This window comes from Ailuropoda melanoleuca, chromosome 4, assembly GCF_002007445.2.
Source record: "Ailuropoda melanoleuca isolate Jingjing chromosome 4, ASM200744v2, whole genome shotgun sequence".
Taxonomy (NCBI): Eukaryota; Metazoa; Chordata; class Mammalia; order Carnivora; family Ursidae; genus Ailuropoda; species Ailuropoda melanoleuca.
The window spans coordinates 6426013-6439150 of NC_048221.1; the positions used below are offsets into that span (position 1 = coordinate 6426013).

At 54.6% G+C, this 13138-nt stretch overlaps 1 protein-coding gene across 1 annotated transcript in view; it reads right to left on the reverse strand.

Annotated features, from left to right (window-relative positions):
* Positions 1 to 8062, reverse strand: part of LOC117802080 (mucin-16-like) — an 8317-nt gene extending 255 nt beyond the window's left edge. The window contains exon 1 of the mRNA XM_034660030.1: positions 301 to 8062. Within this exon, the coding sequence (XP_034515921.1) occupies positions 301 to 8030 (7730 nt within the window). The 5' untranslated portion in view covers positions 8031 to 8062. The remainder of the gene's footprint in view (positions 1 to 300) is intronic.
* Between the last annotated feature and the right edge of the window lie 5076 nt (positions 8063 to 13138).

The window sequence follows — 13138 nt, forward strand, 5'->3', positions numbered from 1 at the left end:
GTCCTGGCAGCCTCCACACTTGTATCAGTGGACATTACAGAAGGGACAGTGATTTTCTCTGAGCGTATGATGGCTGGCCTTGAGGTGCTCTTGACCCATTCTTCTGTGCCAAGGGATGACTTTGACTGTGTCACCAATTCTGTTGTTTCAGAAAGGCCATCCACTGGTGTGGAAACCGTGGTGTCCCCAGTAACAGAAGATATGACTATTGGAATGATGCCTTTGGTTGTCTCTGAGTTCGCTGGGGCTGAGGGTTGGGATTTCTGTGTAGGAGCGATGGTCCCCACATTGGTCACTGACGTGTTCCCAGAAGGGTGGTGTCCCTCTGTGGTAGTTGTGGCTTTTGAAATCACCGGGGTCTTCACTGAGGTGCTGCTCAAATCTGAAGCAGAACTTGTCCCAGGTTCAAAGGTTGCTCTCAATGGTCCGGTGGTCCCCAGCATGCCCGCGGCCACAGGTGAGGTGACAGGGACAGACACAGAAAGGTCCCTGTCTTGTGATGTGGGGGAAGCTAGAGAAGGGGGCATCATGGCACGGGAAGGCCCATGGGAGGAAGGAGATGTAATGTCTTGGTCAGAGGAAGGGCTTGTCCGTGATTCATCCTCAGAACCCGTGTCCATGCTAGTCCTTCCATTTGAGCGTGCAAAACCCTGCGTCCCAGCCGAGTGACTCTCTGCCCAGGAGGCTGTGGCGGAGGCATCCGTGGTCCGTGTGCCCTGTAATGTAGGCCCAGGGAGAACTGTTTCCGTCGCCATGCTTATAGCTATGGATTCTGTCTGGACGGGGGAAGTAGAGAGCCTGGTGTTGAATCCCGTTTGCATGTCTTGTGACATCGTGGACTGTGCAGGGTCCGGGGTGGAGGTCCTGCTAGAGGAGATGACATCGGTCCTGGAGGCCTCCACACTCGTATCAGTGGACATTACAGAAGGGACAGTGATTTTCTCTGAGCGTATGATGGCTGGCCTTGAGGTGCTCTTGACCCATTCTTCTGTGCCAAGGGATGACTTTGACTGTGTCACCAATTCTGTTGTTTCAGAAAGGCCATCCACTGGTGTGGAAACCGTGGTGTCCCCAGTGACAGAATGGATGACTATTGCAATGGTGCCTTTGGGTGTCTCTGAGACCACTGTGGGTGAGGACTGGGATTTCTGTGCAGAAGTAATGGTCCCCATGTTGGTCACTGCCGTGTTCCTGGAAGGGTGGTGTCCCTCTATGGTGGTTGTGGCTTTTGAAATCACTGGAGTCTCAGCTGAGGTACTGATCAAAGCTGAAGGTGAACGTGTCCCAGGTCCCTGGCTTGTGCTCTGTGGGCTGGCGGTCCCCAGCATGCCAGCGGCCACAGGTGAGGTGACAAGGACAGGCGCAGAAAGGTCCGTGGCTTGTGATGTGGGGGAAGCTAGAGAAGGGGGCGTCGTGGCACGGGAAGGCCCATGGGAGGAAGGAGATGTGACGTCCTGGGCAGAGGAAGGGCTTGTCCGTGACTCATCCTCAAAACCCGTGTCCATGTGAGTGGTTCCATCTGAGCGTACAAAACCCTGCGTCCCAGCCGAGTGACTCTCTGCCCAGGAGGCCGTGGCGGAGGCATCCATGGTACGTGTGCCCTGTAATGTAGCCCCAGGGAGAACTGTTTCAGTGGCCATGGTTATAGCTGTGGACTCTGTCAGGAAGGGGGAGGTTGACAGCCTGGTGGTGTTTCCCGTGGGGATGTCTTTTGACATCGTGGACTGAGCAGGGACCGGGCTGGATGTCTTGCTAGAGGAGATGTCGTCGGTCCTGGAGACCTCCGCACTCGTATCAGTGGACATTACAGAAGGGATAGTGATTTTCTCTGAGCCCATGACCATAGGCCTTGAGGTGCTGCTGTCCCATTGTTTTGCTCCAAGGGATGATGTTGACTGTGTCGTCAACTCTGTGGTTTCAGGAAGGCCAGCCAATGCTGTGGAAACTATGCTGTCCACAGTGGGGGAAGTACTGACGATTGGAGTGGTGTCCATGTGTGTCTCTGAGCCCGCTGGGGCAGAGGACTGGGATTCCAGTGCAGAAGTGATGGTCCCCACGTTGGTCACTGCTGTATTCCCGGAAGAGTGGAGTCTCTCTGTAATCATTGAGGCTTCTGAAATTACCTGGGTCTCTGCTGAGGTACTGCTCAAATCTGAAGGTGAACTTGTCCCAGAACTTAGGCTTGTACTCAATGGGCCGGCAGTCCCCAGTGTGCCAGCGGCCGCAGGTGAGGTTATAGGGACAGATGCAGAAAGGTCCCTGGCTTGTGATGTGGGGGAAGCTAGAGAAGGGGGCGTCGTGGCACGGGAAGGCCCATGGGAGGAAGATGTAATGTCTTGGTCAGAGGAAGGGCTTGTCCGTGACACAGCCTCAGAACTCGTGTCCATGATAGTGGTTCCATCTGAGCCTGCAAACCCCAGTGTCCCAGCCAAGTGACTCTCTGTCCAGGAGGCTGTGGCGGAGCCATCCTGGGCATGTGTGCCCTGTGATAAAGCCCCAGGGAGAACTGTTTCGGTCGCCATGCTTATAGCAGTGGACTCTGTCAGGACGGGGGAGGTTGACAGCCTGGTGTCGAATCCCGTGGGGATGTCGGGTGACATCGTGGATTGAGCAGGACCCGGGGTGGATGTCCTGCTAGAGGAAATGATGTCTGTCCTGGAGGCCTCCATGGTCCTATCAGTGGACATTACAGACGGGGCAGTGATTATCTCCGAGTCCATGACTGTGCGCCTGGAGGTGCTGCTGTCCCATTGTTCTGTACCAAGGGTTGACGTTGACTGTGTTTCCAACTCTGTGGTTTCAGGAAGGCCAGCCAATGCTGTGGAAACTATGCTGTCCACAGTGGGGGAAGAGGTGACGAATGGAGTGGTGCCTTCGGGTGTCTCTGAGTGCGTTGGGGCAGAGGACTGGGATTCCACTGCAGAAGTGATGGTCCCCACGTTGGTCACTGCCGTGTTCCTGGAAGGGTGTTGTCCCTCTGTAGCCGTCGAGGCTTCTGAAATTACCAGGGTCTCAGCTGAGGTGCTGCTCACATCTGAAGGAGAATTTGTCTCAGGTCCCAGGCTTGTGCTCAATGGACCAGCAGTCCCCAGCGTGCCCGCGGCCGCAGGTGAGGTGACAAGGAGAGGCACAGAAAGGTCCCTGTCTTGTGATGTGGGGGAAGCGAGAGAAGGGGGCATCGTGGCACGGGAAGGCCCATGGGAGGAAGGAGATGTGACATCCTGGGCAGAGGAAGGGCTTGTCCGTGACTCATCCTCAGAACCCATGTCCATGCGAGTGGTACCATCTGAGCGTGCAAAACCCTGCGTCCCAGCCGAGAGACTCTCTGCCCAGAAGTCTGTGGTGGAGTCATCTGTGATACGTGTGCCCTGCGATGTAGCCCCAGGGAGAACTGTTTCGGTTGCCATGCTTATAGCTATGGATTCTGTCAGTATGGGGGAGGTAGAGAGCCTGGTGGTGATTCTCGTGGGGATGTCTGGTGACATCGTGGACTGAGCAGGGTCTGGGGTGGATATCCTGCTTGAGGAGATGAAATCGGTCCTGGAGGCCTCCACAGTCGTATCAGTGGACATTACAGAGAGGACAGTGATTTTCTCCGAGCCCATATTGGTGGGCCGGGAGGTGCTGCTTTCCCATGGCTTTGCTCCAAGGGATGAGATTGACTGTATCCCGAAATCTGTGGTTTTAGAAAGGTCAGCCATTGGTGTGGAAACCGTGCTGTCCCCACTGAAGGAAGAGGTGATGAATGGAGTGGTGTCCGTGTGTGTCTCCGAGCCCACTGGGGCAGAGGACTGGGTTTCCAGTGCAGAAGTGATGGTCCCCACGTTGGTCACTGCTGTGTTCCCGGAAGGGAGGAGTCCCTCTCTGGTGGTTGTAGCTTCTGAAATTACCCGGGTCTCAGCTGAGCTGCTGCTCAAATCTGAAGGAGAACTTGTCCTAGGTCCCAGGCTTCTGCTCAATGGGCCAGCTGTCCCCAGTGTGCCCACAGGATCAGGTGAGGTGATAGGGACAGGTGCAGAAAGGTCGCTGTCTTGTGATGTGGGGGAAGCTAGAGAAGGGGGCATCGTGGCACGGGAAGGCCCATGGGAGGAAGGAGATGTGACATCCTGGGCAGAGGAAGGGCTTGTCCGTGACTCATCCTCAGAACCCATGTCCATGCGAGTGGTACCATCTGAGCGTGCAAAACCCTGCGTCCCAGCCGAGAGACTCTCTGCCCAGAAGTCTGTGGTGGAGTCATCTGTGATACGTGTGCCCTGCGATGTAGCCCCAGGGAGAACTGTTTCGGTTGCCATGCTTATAGCTATGGATTCTGTCAGGATGGGGGAGGTAGAGAGCCTGGTGGTGATTCTCGTGGGGATGTCTGGTGACATCGTGGACTGAGCAGGGTCTGGGGTGGATATCCTGCTTGAGGAGATGAAATCGGTCCTGGAGGCCTCCACAGTCGTATCAGTGGACATTACAGAGAGGACAGTGATTTTCTCCGAGCCCATATTGGTGGGCCGGGAGGTACTGCTTTCCCATGGCTTTGCTCCAAGGGATGAGATTGACTGTGTCCCGAAATCTGTGGTTTTAGAAAGGTCAGCCATTGGTGCGGAAACCGTGCTGTCCCCACTGAAGGAAGAGGTGATGAATGGAGTGGTGTCCGTGTGTGTCTCCGAGCCCACTGGGGCAGAGGACTGGGTTTCCAGTGCAGAAGTGATGGTCCCCACGTTGGTCACTGCTGTGTTGCCGGAAGGGAGGAGTCCCTCTCTGGTGGTTGTAGCTTCTGAAATTACCCGGGTCTCAGCTGAGCTGCTGCTCAAATCTGAAGGAGAACTTGTCCTAGGTCCCAGGCTTCTGCTCAATGGGCCAGCTGTCCCCAGTGTGCCCACAGGATCAGGTGAGGTGATAGGGACAGGTGCAGAAAGGTCGCTGGCTTGTGATGTGGGGGAAGCTAGAGAAGGGGGCATCGTGGCACGGGAAGGCCCATGGGAGGAAGGAGATGTAATGTCTTGGTCAGAGGAAGGGCTTGTCCGTGATTCATCCTCAGAACCCGTGTCCATGCTAGTCCTTCCATTTGAGCGTGCAAAACCCTGCATTCCAGCCGAGTGACTCTCTGCCCAGGAGGCTGTGGCGGAGGCATCCGTGGTCCGTGTGCCCTGTAATGTAGGCCCAGGGAGAACTGTTTCCGTCGCCATGCTTATAGCTATGGATTCTGTCTGGACGGGGGAAGTAGAGAGCCTGGTGTTGAATCCCGTTTGCATGTCTTGTGACATCGTGGACTGTGCAGGGTCCGGGGTGGAGGTCCTGCTAGAGGAGATGACATCGGTCCTGGAGGCCTCCACACTCGTATCAGTGGACATTACAGAAGGGACAGTGATTTTCTCTGAGCGTATGATGGCTAACCTTGAGGTGCTGGCGTCCCATTCTTCTGTGCCAAGGGATGACTTTGACTGTGTCACCAATTCTGTTGTTTCAGAAAGGCCATCCACTGGTGTGGAAACCGTGGTGTCCCCAGTAACAGAAGATATGACTATTGGAATGATGCCTTTGGTTGTCTCTGAGTTCGCTGGGGCTGAGGGTTGGGATTTCTGTGTAGGAGCGATGGTCCCCACATTGGTCACTGACGTGTTCCCAGAAGGGTGGTGTCCCTCTGTGGTAGTTGTGGCTTTTGAAATCACCGGGGTCTTCACTGAGGTGCTGCTCAAATCTGAAGCAGAACTTGTCCCAGGTTCAAAGGTTGCTCTCAATGGTCCGGTGGTCCCCAGCATGCCCGCGGCCACAGGTGAGGTGACAGGGACAGACACAGAAAGGTCCCTGTCTTGTGATGTGGGGGAAGCTAGAGAAGGGGGCATCAAGGCACGGGAAGGCCCATGGGAGGAAATAGATGTGACGTCCTGGGCAGAGGAAGGGCTTGTCCGTGACTCATCCTCAGAACCCGTGTCCGTGCTAGTGGTTCCATCTGAGCCTGCAAAACCCTGTGTCCCAGCCGAGTGACTCTCTGCCCAGGAGGCTGTGGCGGAGGCATCTGTGGTACGTGTGCCCTGTGATGTAGCCCCAGGGAGAACTGTTTCAGTGGCCATGGTTATAGCTGTGGAGTCTGTCAGGACGGGGACGGTAGAGAGCCTGGTGGTGTTTCCCGTGGGGATGGATGGTGACATCGTGGACTGAGCAGGGTCCGGGCTGGATGTCCTTCTAGAGGAGATGACGTCGGTCCTGGAGACCTCCGCACTCATATCAGTGGACATTATAGACAGGACAGTGGTTTTCTCTGAGTCCATGACCGTGGACCTTGAGGTGCCGTTGTCCCATTGTTCTGCGCCAAGAGAGGACTTTGACTGTGTCCTAAAATCTGTGGTTTTAGAAAGGTCAGCCATTGGTGTGGAAATCATGCTGTCCCCACTGAAGGAAGAGGTGATGAATGGAGTGGTGTCTGTGTGTGTCTCTGAGCTTACTGGGGCAGAGGACTGGGATATCAGCGCAGAAGTGATGGTCAGCACGTTGGTCACTGCCGTGTTCCCGGAAGGGTGGTGTTCCTCTGTGGCGGTTGTAGCTTCTGAAATTACCGGGGTCTCAGCTGAGGTGCTGCTCACATCTGAAGGAGACTCAGTTGTCACAGGTCCCAAGACTGTGCTCACTGGGCCCGTGGTCCCCAGCGTGCCAGTGGCTCCAGGTGAGGTGCCAGGGACAGGCGCTGAAAACTCCAGGGCTTGAGATTTGGGGGAATCTACAGAAGGGGGCATCGTGGCACGGGAAGGCCCATGGGAGGAAGGAGATGTGACATCCTGGGCAGAGGAAGGGCTTGTCCGTGACTCATCCTCAGAACCTGTGTCCATGCTAGTGGTTCCATCTGAGCGTGCAAAATCCTGTGTCCCAGCCGAGTGACCCTCTGCCCAGGTGGCTGTGGCGGAGTCATCCGTGGTACGTGTGCCCTGCGATGTAGCCCCAGGGAGAACTGTTTCGGTTGCCATGCTTATAGCTATGGATTCTGTCAGTATGGGGGAGGTAGAGAGCCTGGTGGTGATTCTCGTGGGGATGTCTGGTGACATCGTGGACTGAGCAGGGTCTGGGGTGGATATCCTGCTTGAGGAGATGAAATCGGTCCTGGAGGCCTCCACAGTCGTATCAGTGGACATTACAGAGAGGACAGTGATTTTCTCCGAGCCCATATTGGTGGGCCGGGAGGTGCTGCTTTCCCATGGCTTTGCGCCAAGGGATGAGATTGACTGTGTCCCAAAATCTGTGGTTTTAGAAAGGTCAGCCATTGGTGCGGAAACCGTGCTGTCCTCACTGAAGGAAGAGGTGATGAGTGGAGTGGTGTCCGTGTGTGTCTCTGAGCGCACTGGGGCAGAGGACTGGGATTCCAGTGCAGAAGTGGTGGTACCCACGTTGGTCACTGCTGTGTTCCCGGAAGGGTGGAGTCCCTCTCTGGTGGTTGTAGCTTCTGAAATTACCCGGGTCTCAGCTGAGCTGCTGCTCAAATCTGAAGAACTTGTCCCAGGTCCCAGGCTTCTATTCAACAGGCCAGCTGTCCCCAGTGTGCCCGCAGCATCAGGTGAGGTGACAGGGACAGATGCAGAAAGGTTGCTGGCTTGTGATGTGGGGGAAGCTAGAGAAGGGGGCATCGTGGCACGGGAAGGCCCATGGGAGGAAGGAGATGTAATGTCTTGGTCAGAGGAAGGGCTTGTCCGTGACTCATCCTCAGAACCTGTGTCCATGCTAGTGGTTCCATCTGAGCGTGCAAAATCCTGTGTCCCAGCCGAGTGACCCTCTGCCCAGGTGGCTGTGGCGGAGTCATCCGTGGTACGTGTGCCCTGCGATGTAGCCCCAGGGAGAACTGTTTCGGTTGCCATGCTTATAGCTATGGATTCTGTCAGGATGGGGGAGGTAGAGAGCCTGGTGGTGATTCTCGTGGGGATGTCTGGTGACATCGTGGACTGAGCAGGGTCTGGGGTGGATATCCTGCTTGAGGAGATGAAATTGGTCCTGGAGGCCTCCACAGTCGTATCAGTGGACATTACAGAGAGGACAGTGATTTTCTCCGAGCCCATATTGGTGGGCCGGGAGGTGCTGCTTTCCCATGGCTTTGCGCAGGGATGAGATTGACTGTGTCCCAAAATCTGTGGTTTTAGAAAGGTCAGCCATTGGTGCGGAAACCGTGCTGTCCTCACTGAAGGAAGAGGTGATGAGTGGAGTGGTGTCCGTGTGTGTCTCTGAGCGCACTGGGGCAGAGGACTGGGATTCCAGTGCAGAAGTGGTGGTACCCACGTTGGTCACTGCTGTGTTCCCGGAAGGGTGGAGTCCCTCTCTGGTGGTTGTAGCTTCTGAAATTACCCGGGTCTCAGCTGAGCTGCTGCTCAAATCTGAAGAACTTGTCCCAGGTCCCAGGCTTCTATTCAACAGGCCAGCTGTCCCCAGTGTGCCCGCAGCATCAGGTGAGGTGACAGGGACAGATGCAGAAAGGTTGCTGGCTTGTGATGTGGGGGAAGCTAGAGAAGGGGGCATCGTGGCACGGGAAGGCCCATGGGAGGAAGGCGATGTGACGTCCTGGTCAGAGGAAGGGCTTGTCCGTGATTCATCCTCAGAACCCGTGTCCATGCTAGTGGTTCCATCTGAGTGTGCAAAACTCTGACTGCCAGCCGAGTGACTCTCTGCCCAGGAGGCTGTGGCGGAGGCATCCGAGATACGTGTGCCCTGTGATGTACCCCCAGGGAGAACTGTTTCGGTGGACATGGTTATAGCTGTGGACTCTGTCAGGGCGGGGGAGGTAGAGAGCTTAGTGTTGAATTCCGTGGGGATGTTTGGTGACATCGTGGAGTGAGCAGAGTCCAGGGTGGATGTCCTGCTAGAGGAGATGACATCGGTCCTGGAGGCCTCCACAGTCGTATCAGTGGATATTACATAAGGGACAGTGATTTTCTCGGAGCCCATGATGCTGGGCCTTGAGGTGCTGGTGTTCCATCGTTCTGCGCCAAGGGAGGATGTTGACTTTGTCCTCAACTCTGTGGTTTCCGGAAGGCCAGCCATTGTTGTGGAAACCGTGCTGTCCCCAGTGGAGGAAGTACTGACGATTGGAGTGGTGCCTTTGCGTGTCTGTGAGTCTGCTGGAGCAGAGGACTGGGATTCCAGTGCAGAAGTGATGGTCCCCACGTTGGTCACTGCTGTGTTCCCGGAAGGGTGGCGTCCCTCTGTGGCGGTTGTAGCTTCTGAAATTACCGGGGTCTCAGCTGAGGTGCTGCTCACATATGAAGGTGAACTTCTGACAGGTCCCAAGCTTGTGCTCACTGGGCCGGTGGTCCCCAGCGTGCCTGCAGCCTCAGGTGAGGTGACAGGGACAAGTGCTGAAAGGTCCCTGGCTTGTGATGTGGGGGTAGCTAGAGAAGGTGGCGTCGTGGCACGGGAAGGCCCATGGGGGGAAGGAGATGTGACGTCCTGGTCAGAGGAAGGGCTTGTCCGTGACTCATCCTCAGAGCCCGTGTCCATGCTAGTGGTTCCTTCTGAGTGTAGTAAGCCCTGAGTGCCAGTCGAGTGACTCTCTGCCCAGGAGGCTGTGGCGGCAGGATCTGTGGTACGTGTGCTGTGTGATGTAACCCCAGGGAGAACTGTTTCCATGGGCATGGTTACAGCAATTGTGTTAGGATCCTGCTTAGAACTGTGTTCTGTTTCTTCGCTCATGCGCTCTGTCCTTACTGATGAACCGACTCTAGAAAGTCTTACCATTTCACCCGGGGTGACCCGACTCCTAATTTCTGTTGTAAACATTGGCGTCTGGGAGGTAGCTGGGCTGGTGGTGTTCTCCACAGGGAGTTCTCTGTTTCCGTCCCTTTGCAGAAGTGAGGTAACGGCTGTGGGTGGTGACACAGATGTCCCTGGAGCCCAGTCCCGAGTGGGCAGAGAATTAGGCGGAGAAATGGAATTGAGGATATTTGGGTCAGTGTGTGTATTCGAATGCTCAGGAGTCCGCATTGTGCTTAAAACCTGAGGAAGTGAGGGGCTCATTCTCTGGATACCAGACGTCGTTGAGACGGGCATCGATTCGGTTGTGTCTGAGGGACCCCGCGTTCGCATATTTGTGGACTTTGTCCCTTCAGCCGAAGCATGAGGCAATGGAATGGCTAGGCTGGTTCCAGTGACAGTCACAAGGCCATGGGGAGTAGAGAAATAGCCTGATTCAGTGCCAGATGCCAAGGATAAAGCTGTGCCCATTACAGAAGTTGTTTCAGGGGCGCCTGTGACTGCCAGCGTTGAAGCTGTGTCTGCCATCGCCCAGTGGCCTGCTGTTGGGGCAGAAGGCGTTGTAGCTGACCCGGTGGAAGGATCCTCTAGGGCAGACATGCTGGTGTCTGTGGTCAGGGTGCTCACTCTACCCTCTGGGTTGGACGTGGCAGTCGGGCCTGAGTCGGTTCCCGTGGTGGTGATGGTGGTGGCGCCATCTGGAGTGGGGGCTGTGGTTACACGCATGATGCTCTCTTCTGCTGGAGGTGAGGTTTGTGACCATTGTCCAGTGGTAGAGGCAGCATCCCTAGTCACCGCACCTGTGGTGGCCACCAGAGTCTGAGACTCCACTGAAGGGAGCAGACTTGCCTGTGGTTCAGGTGTCGCAACGACCAGAGCCGAGGAAGCCAGCGTTCTCCCTGTAGAACTGTCTGTGGGCCAACCAGTGACATGGACGTGGGCAGCTGTGTCTGGGGCAGTCCATGGAGAGGTCCCCGGTGCTTGGCTGCGGCCTGTGGTCCTGGACTTCCTCTCTGGGCTAGGCATTACAGTTGGAACTGAGCTTGCTCCCCTGGGGCTGGAGGGGGTGACCTCCACAGTGAGGGCCCCACCCTCGCTTGTTAGTTCTGTGGGAGGTGATGTCACAGAGTGAGCCTCTGGTGGAGAGGCAGTTTCAGTGGTCTCCAGTCCTGTGAGAGACTCAGACTGGGGCCCCACGAAAGGGGAGCTAGCAGCTGCAGCGGAGCCAGCTTTCCCTCTTGCCACACTGATGAGGCTGATAGTGGCTGAGCCTTCTGACCTATCAGAATGGAGCATGGTAACAGTGGCATCGGGGTCCCCAGAGGAGGCACTCAGGCTTGGGTCACTCCCAGCTGTGTGCTTTGACCGTGGGCTAGCCGATGAGTAAGCCTCCCCCACGGATCCACGTGTCTGCTGTTCAGCCGCCATTGCCTTTGGACTGAAGGCAGTGGAAGGAGTGACCATAGTGTTGACCCATGTCGTGGTTTTAAGTTCAGATTTCTCTGTCATGGAGCTTGTGGCTACCTTGGGGGTTATAACCAAAGTTGTTGCAGAGTCCCGACGGCCAGTGGAAGATGTGCTGGAAGGGAAATGCGTGCCCACTGTGGTCCCCTCCTTGGAGCCAAGCCATGTGGACGACTCCGTTTTGGTTGTTCTAGAAGTCAGGATTGAGCTGGCTGGCTGGACATTCCCTGTGGAAGTTGACTCTGGGTGGAGGAAAGACATTGCTCCTCTTGACTGGCTTGTCCCTTCTGGTGTCCCAGAGTATGTAGTGGCCCGAGCTCCAACTGGATACGGGGAGCGTGAGATGTTATTTGTAATTACTGCCGTTTCTATAGATGATTCTCCCGGCACCATGGTTCCTGTGGACAAGCGAAGGAGTCCAGTGCTGCCACTCCCTGTGGGCAGGGATTGGAAGGTGGCCGGTCCCACTGTGGTGTCTGTGGGGACAGTCTCTGTTGGAGTCTCCCTAAAAGAAGTTCCCACCGTGGTCCTGGTCTTGTGGCTGCTGCTGGGCTCCTTGGAGCTTGGATTTATGGTATCTTCAGATGTTCCTGGGCTTCTGTCGGACAGGCCTGTGACTGAAACAGCTCTTCAGTTAGGAAGTTTGCAAGGAGGTAGAAAAGGGGTTCTTCTGGTTTTGATTCTCCTTCCTTTCTCCCTACAGATCTGCACATTTTCCGTTCCTTTGGACGGCAGGAATCCTATTGCCCATCCTTGTGTCTAATGTTGGGTGTATGAGCTTGGTCTACTGGCTGGCAGAGCTCCCTCTGGCACCCTACGTTTCTCTATCAGTGTGGCCGCCATGAAGACCTATATACCACATCTCATGTCTTAATGGAGGGTAAAGATTCTACCCAGGAACAGGGGAAAACTTCCACACTTTGCTCTGTTTTTCCTCCTTGGGCCAGCCTTCAATCATTCTATTTTAGTCTGATATCTGCCTTTATCCCCTAGACTTCAAAACTGATTCTAATTAAAAGCTCTCTGGCTTGGTTTTAACAGGTTAAGGGAAGAGGTAGATCAAGGAACCTCACTTCCTATGTATTTTCATTTTCTTTCACCTCTCATCAGGAAAAGGCAGAATGTTTTCACCTTCTAGCGTAGAAAGAGATATCAAATGATTGCTTTCAGGAATCGGGTCAGCTGTATTCATCCTCATAAGCACCTTAAGTGGACACCTCTCCCCTTCAGGCCATGTACTGAGCATTGTAACAGTGGATAGTATTATAATCATCTTATAATTATGACTCGTCCCATAGAATAAACCCATGGCATCTCAAGGGGACCTTTCCCTGTTGGTGGCAATCCCTGACTTCAGTGATGGTATCTGAGTTAGGAAGGCCCTTCACAATTGGTCAACTGATTTGTAGAGACACTGTATCTGTCCCTAAGGCTGAAGCAATCGGCTCTTAAACATATAAATTACTAAGGAGAAACAATTCATATTAGAAATCAATAAATCTACGGGCGCCAGGGTGGCTCAGTCAGTTAAGCATCCAACTCTTGATTTCTGCTCAAGTCACAATCTCAGGGTCCTGGGATTGAGCCCTGCATCAGGCTCTGTGCTTAGTGGAAGTCTGCTTGAGAATTTTCTTCCTCCCTCTCCCGTGGTCCCTCCCCCAACTCTCTCTGTCTCTAAAATAAATAAATAAAATCTTAAAAAAAAAAAAAAGAAATCAATAAATGCTCCATAAAAACTACTGGTTGCTGGAGGGGAGGTGTGGGGGGGGGGGACAGGGTAAATGGGTGATGGGCATTAAGGAGGGCACGTGATGGAATGAGCACTGGGTGTTACATGCAACTGATGATACACTCTATGTTAACTAATCGAATTTAAATAAAATAAGTTAAAAATTAAAAAATATTATCAATAGCCTCTGGGACCACAGCAGAAAGTTTTGATTATGCACCAGCACATAGG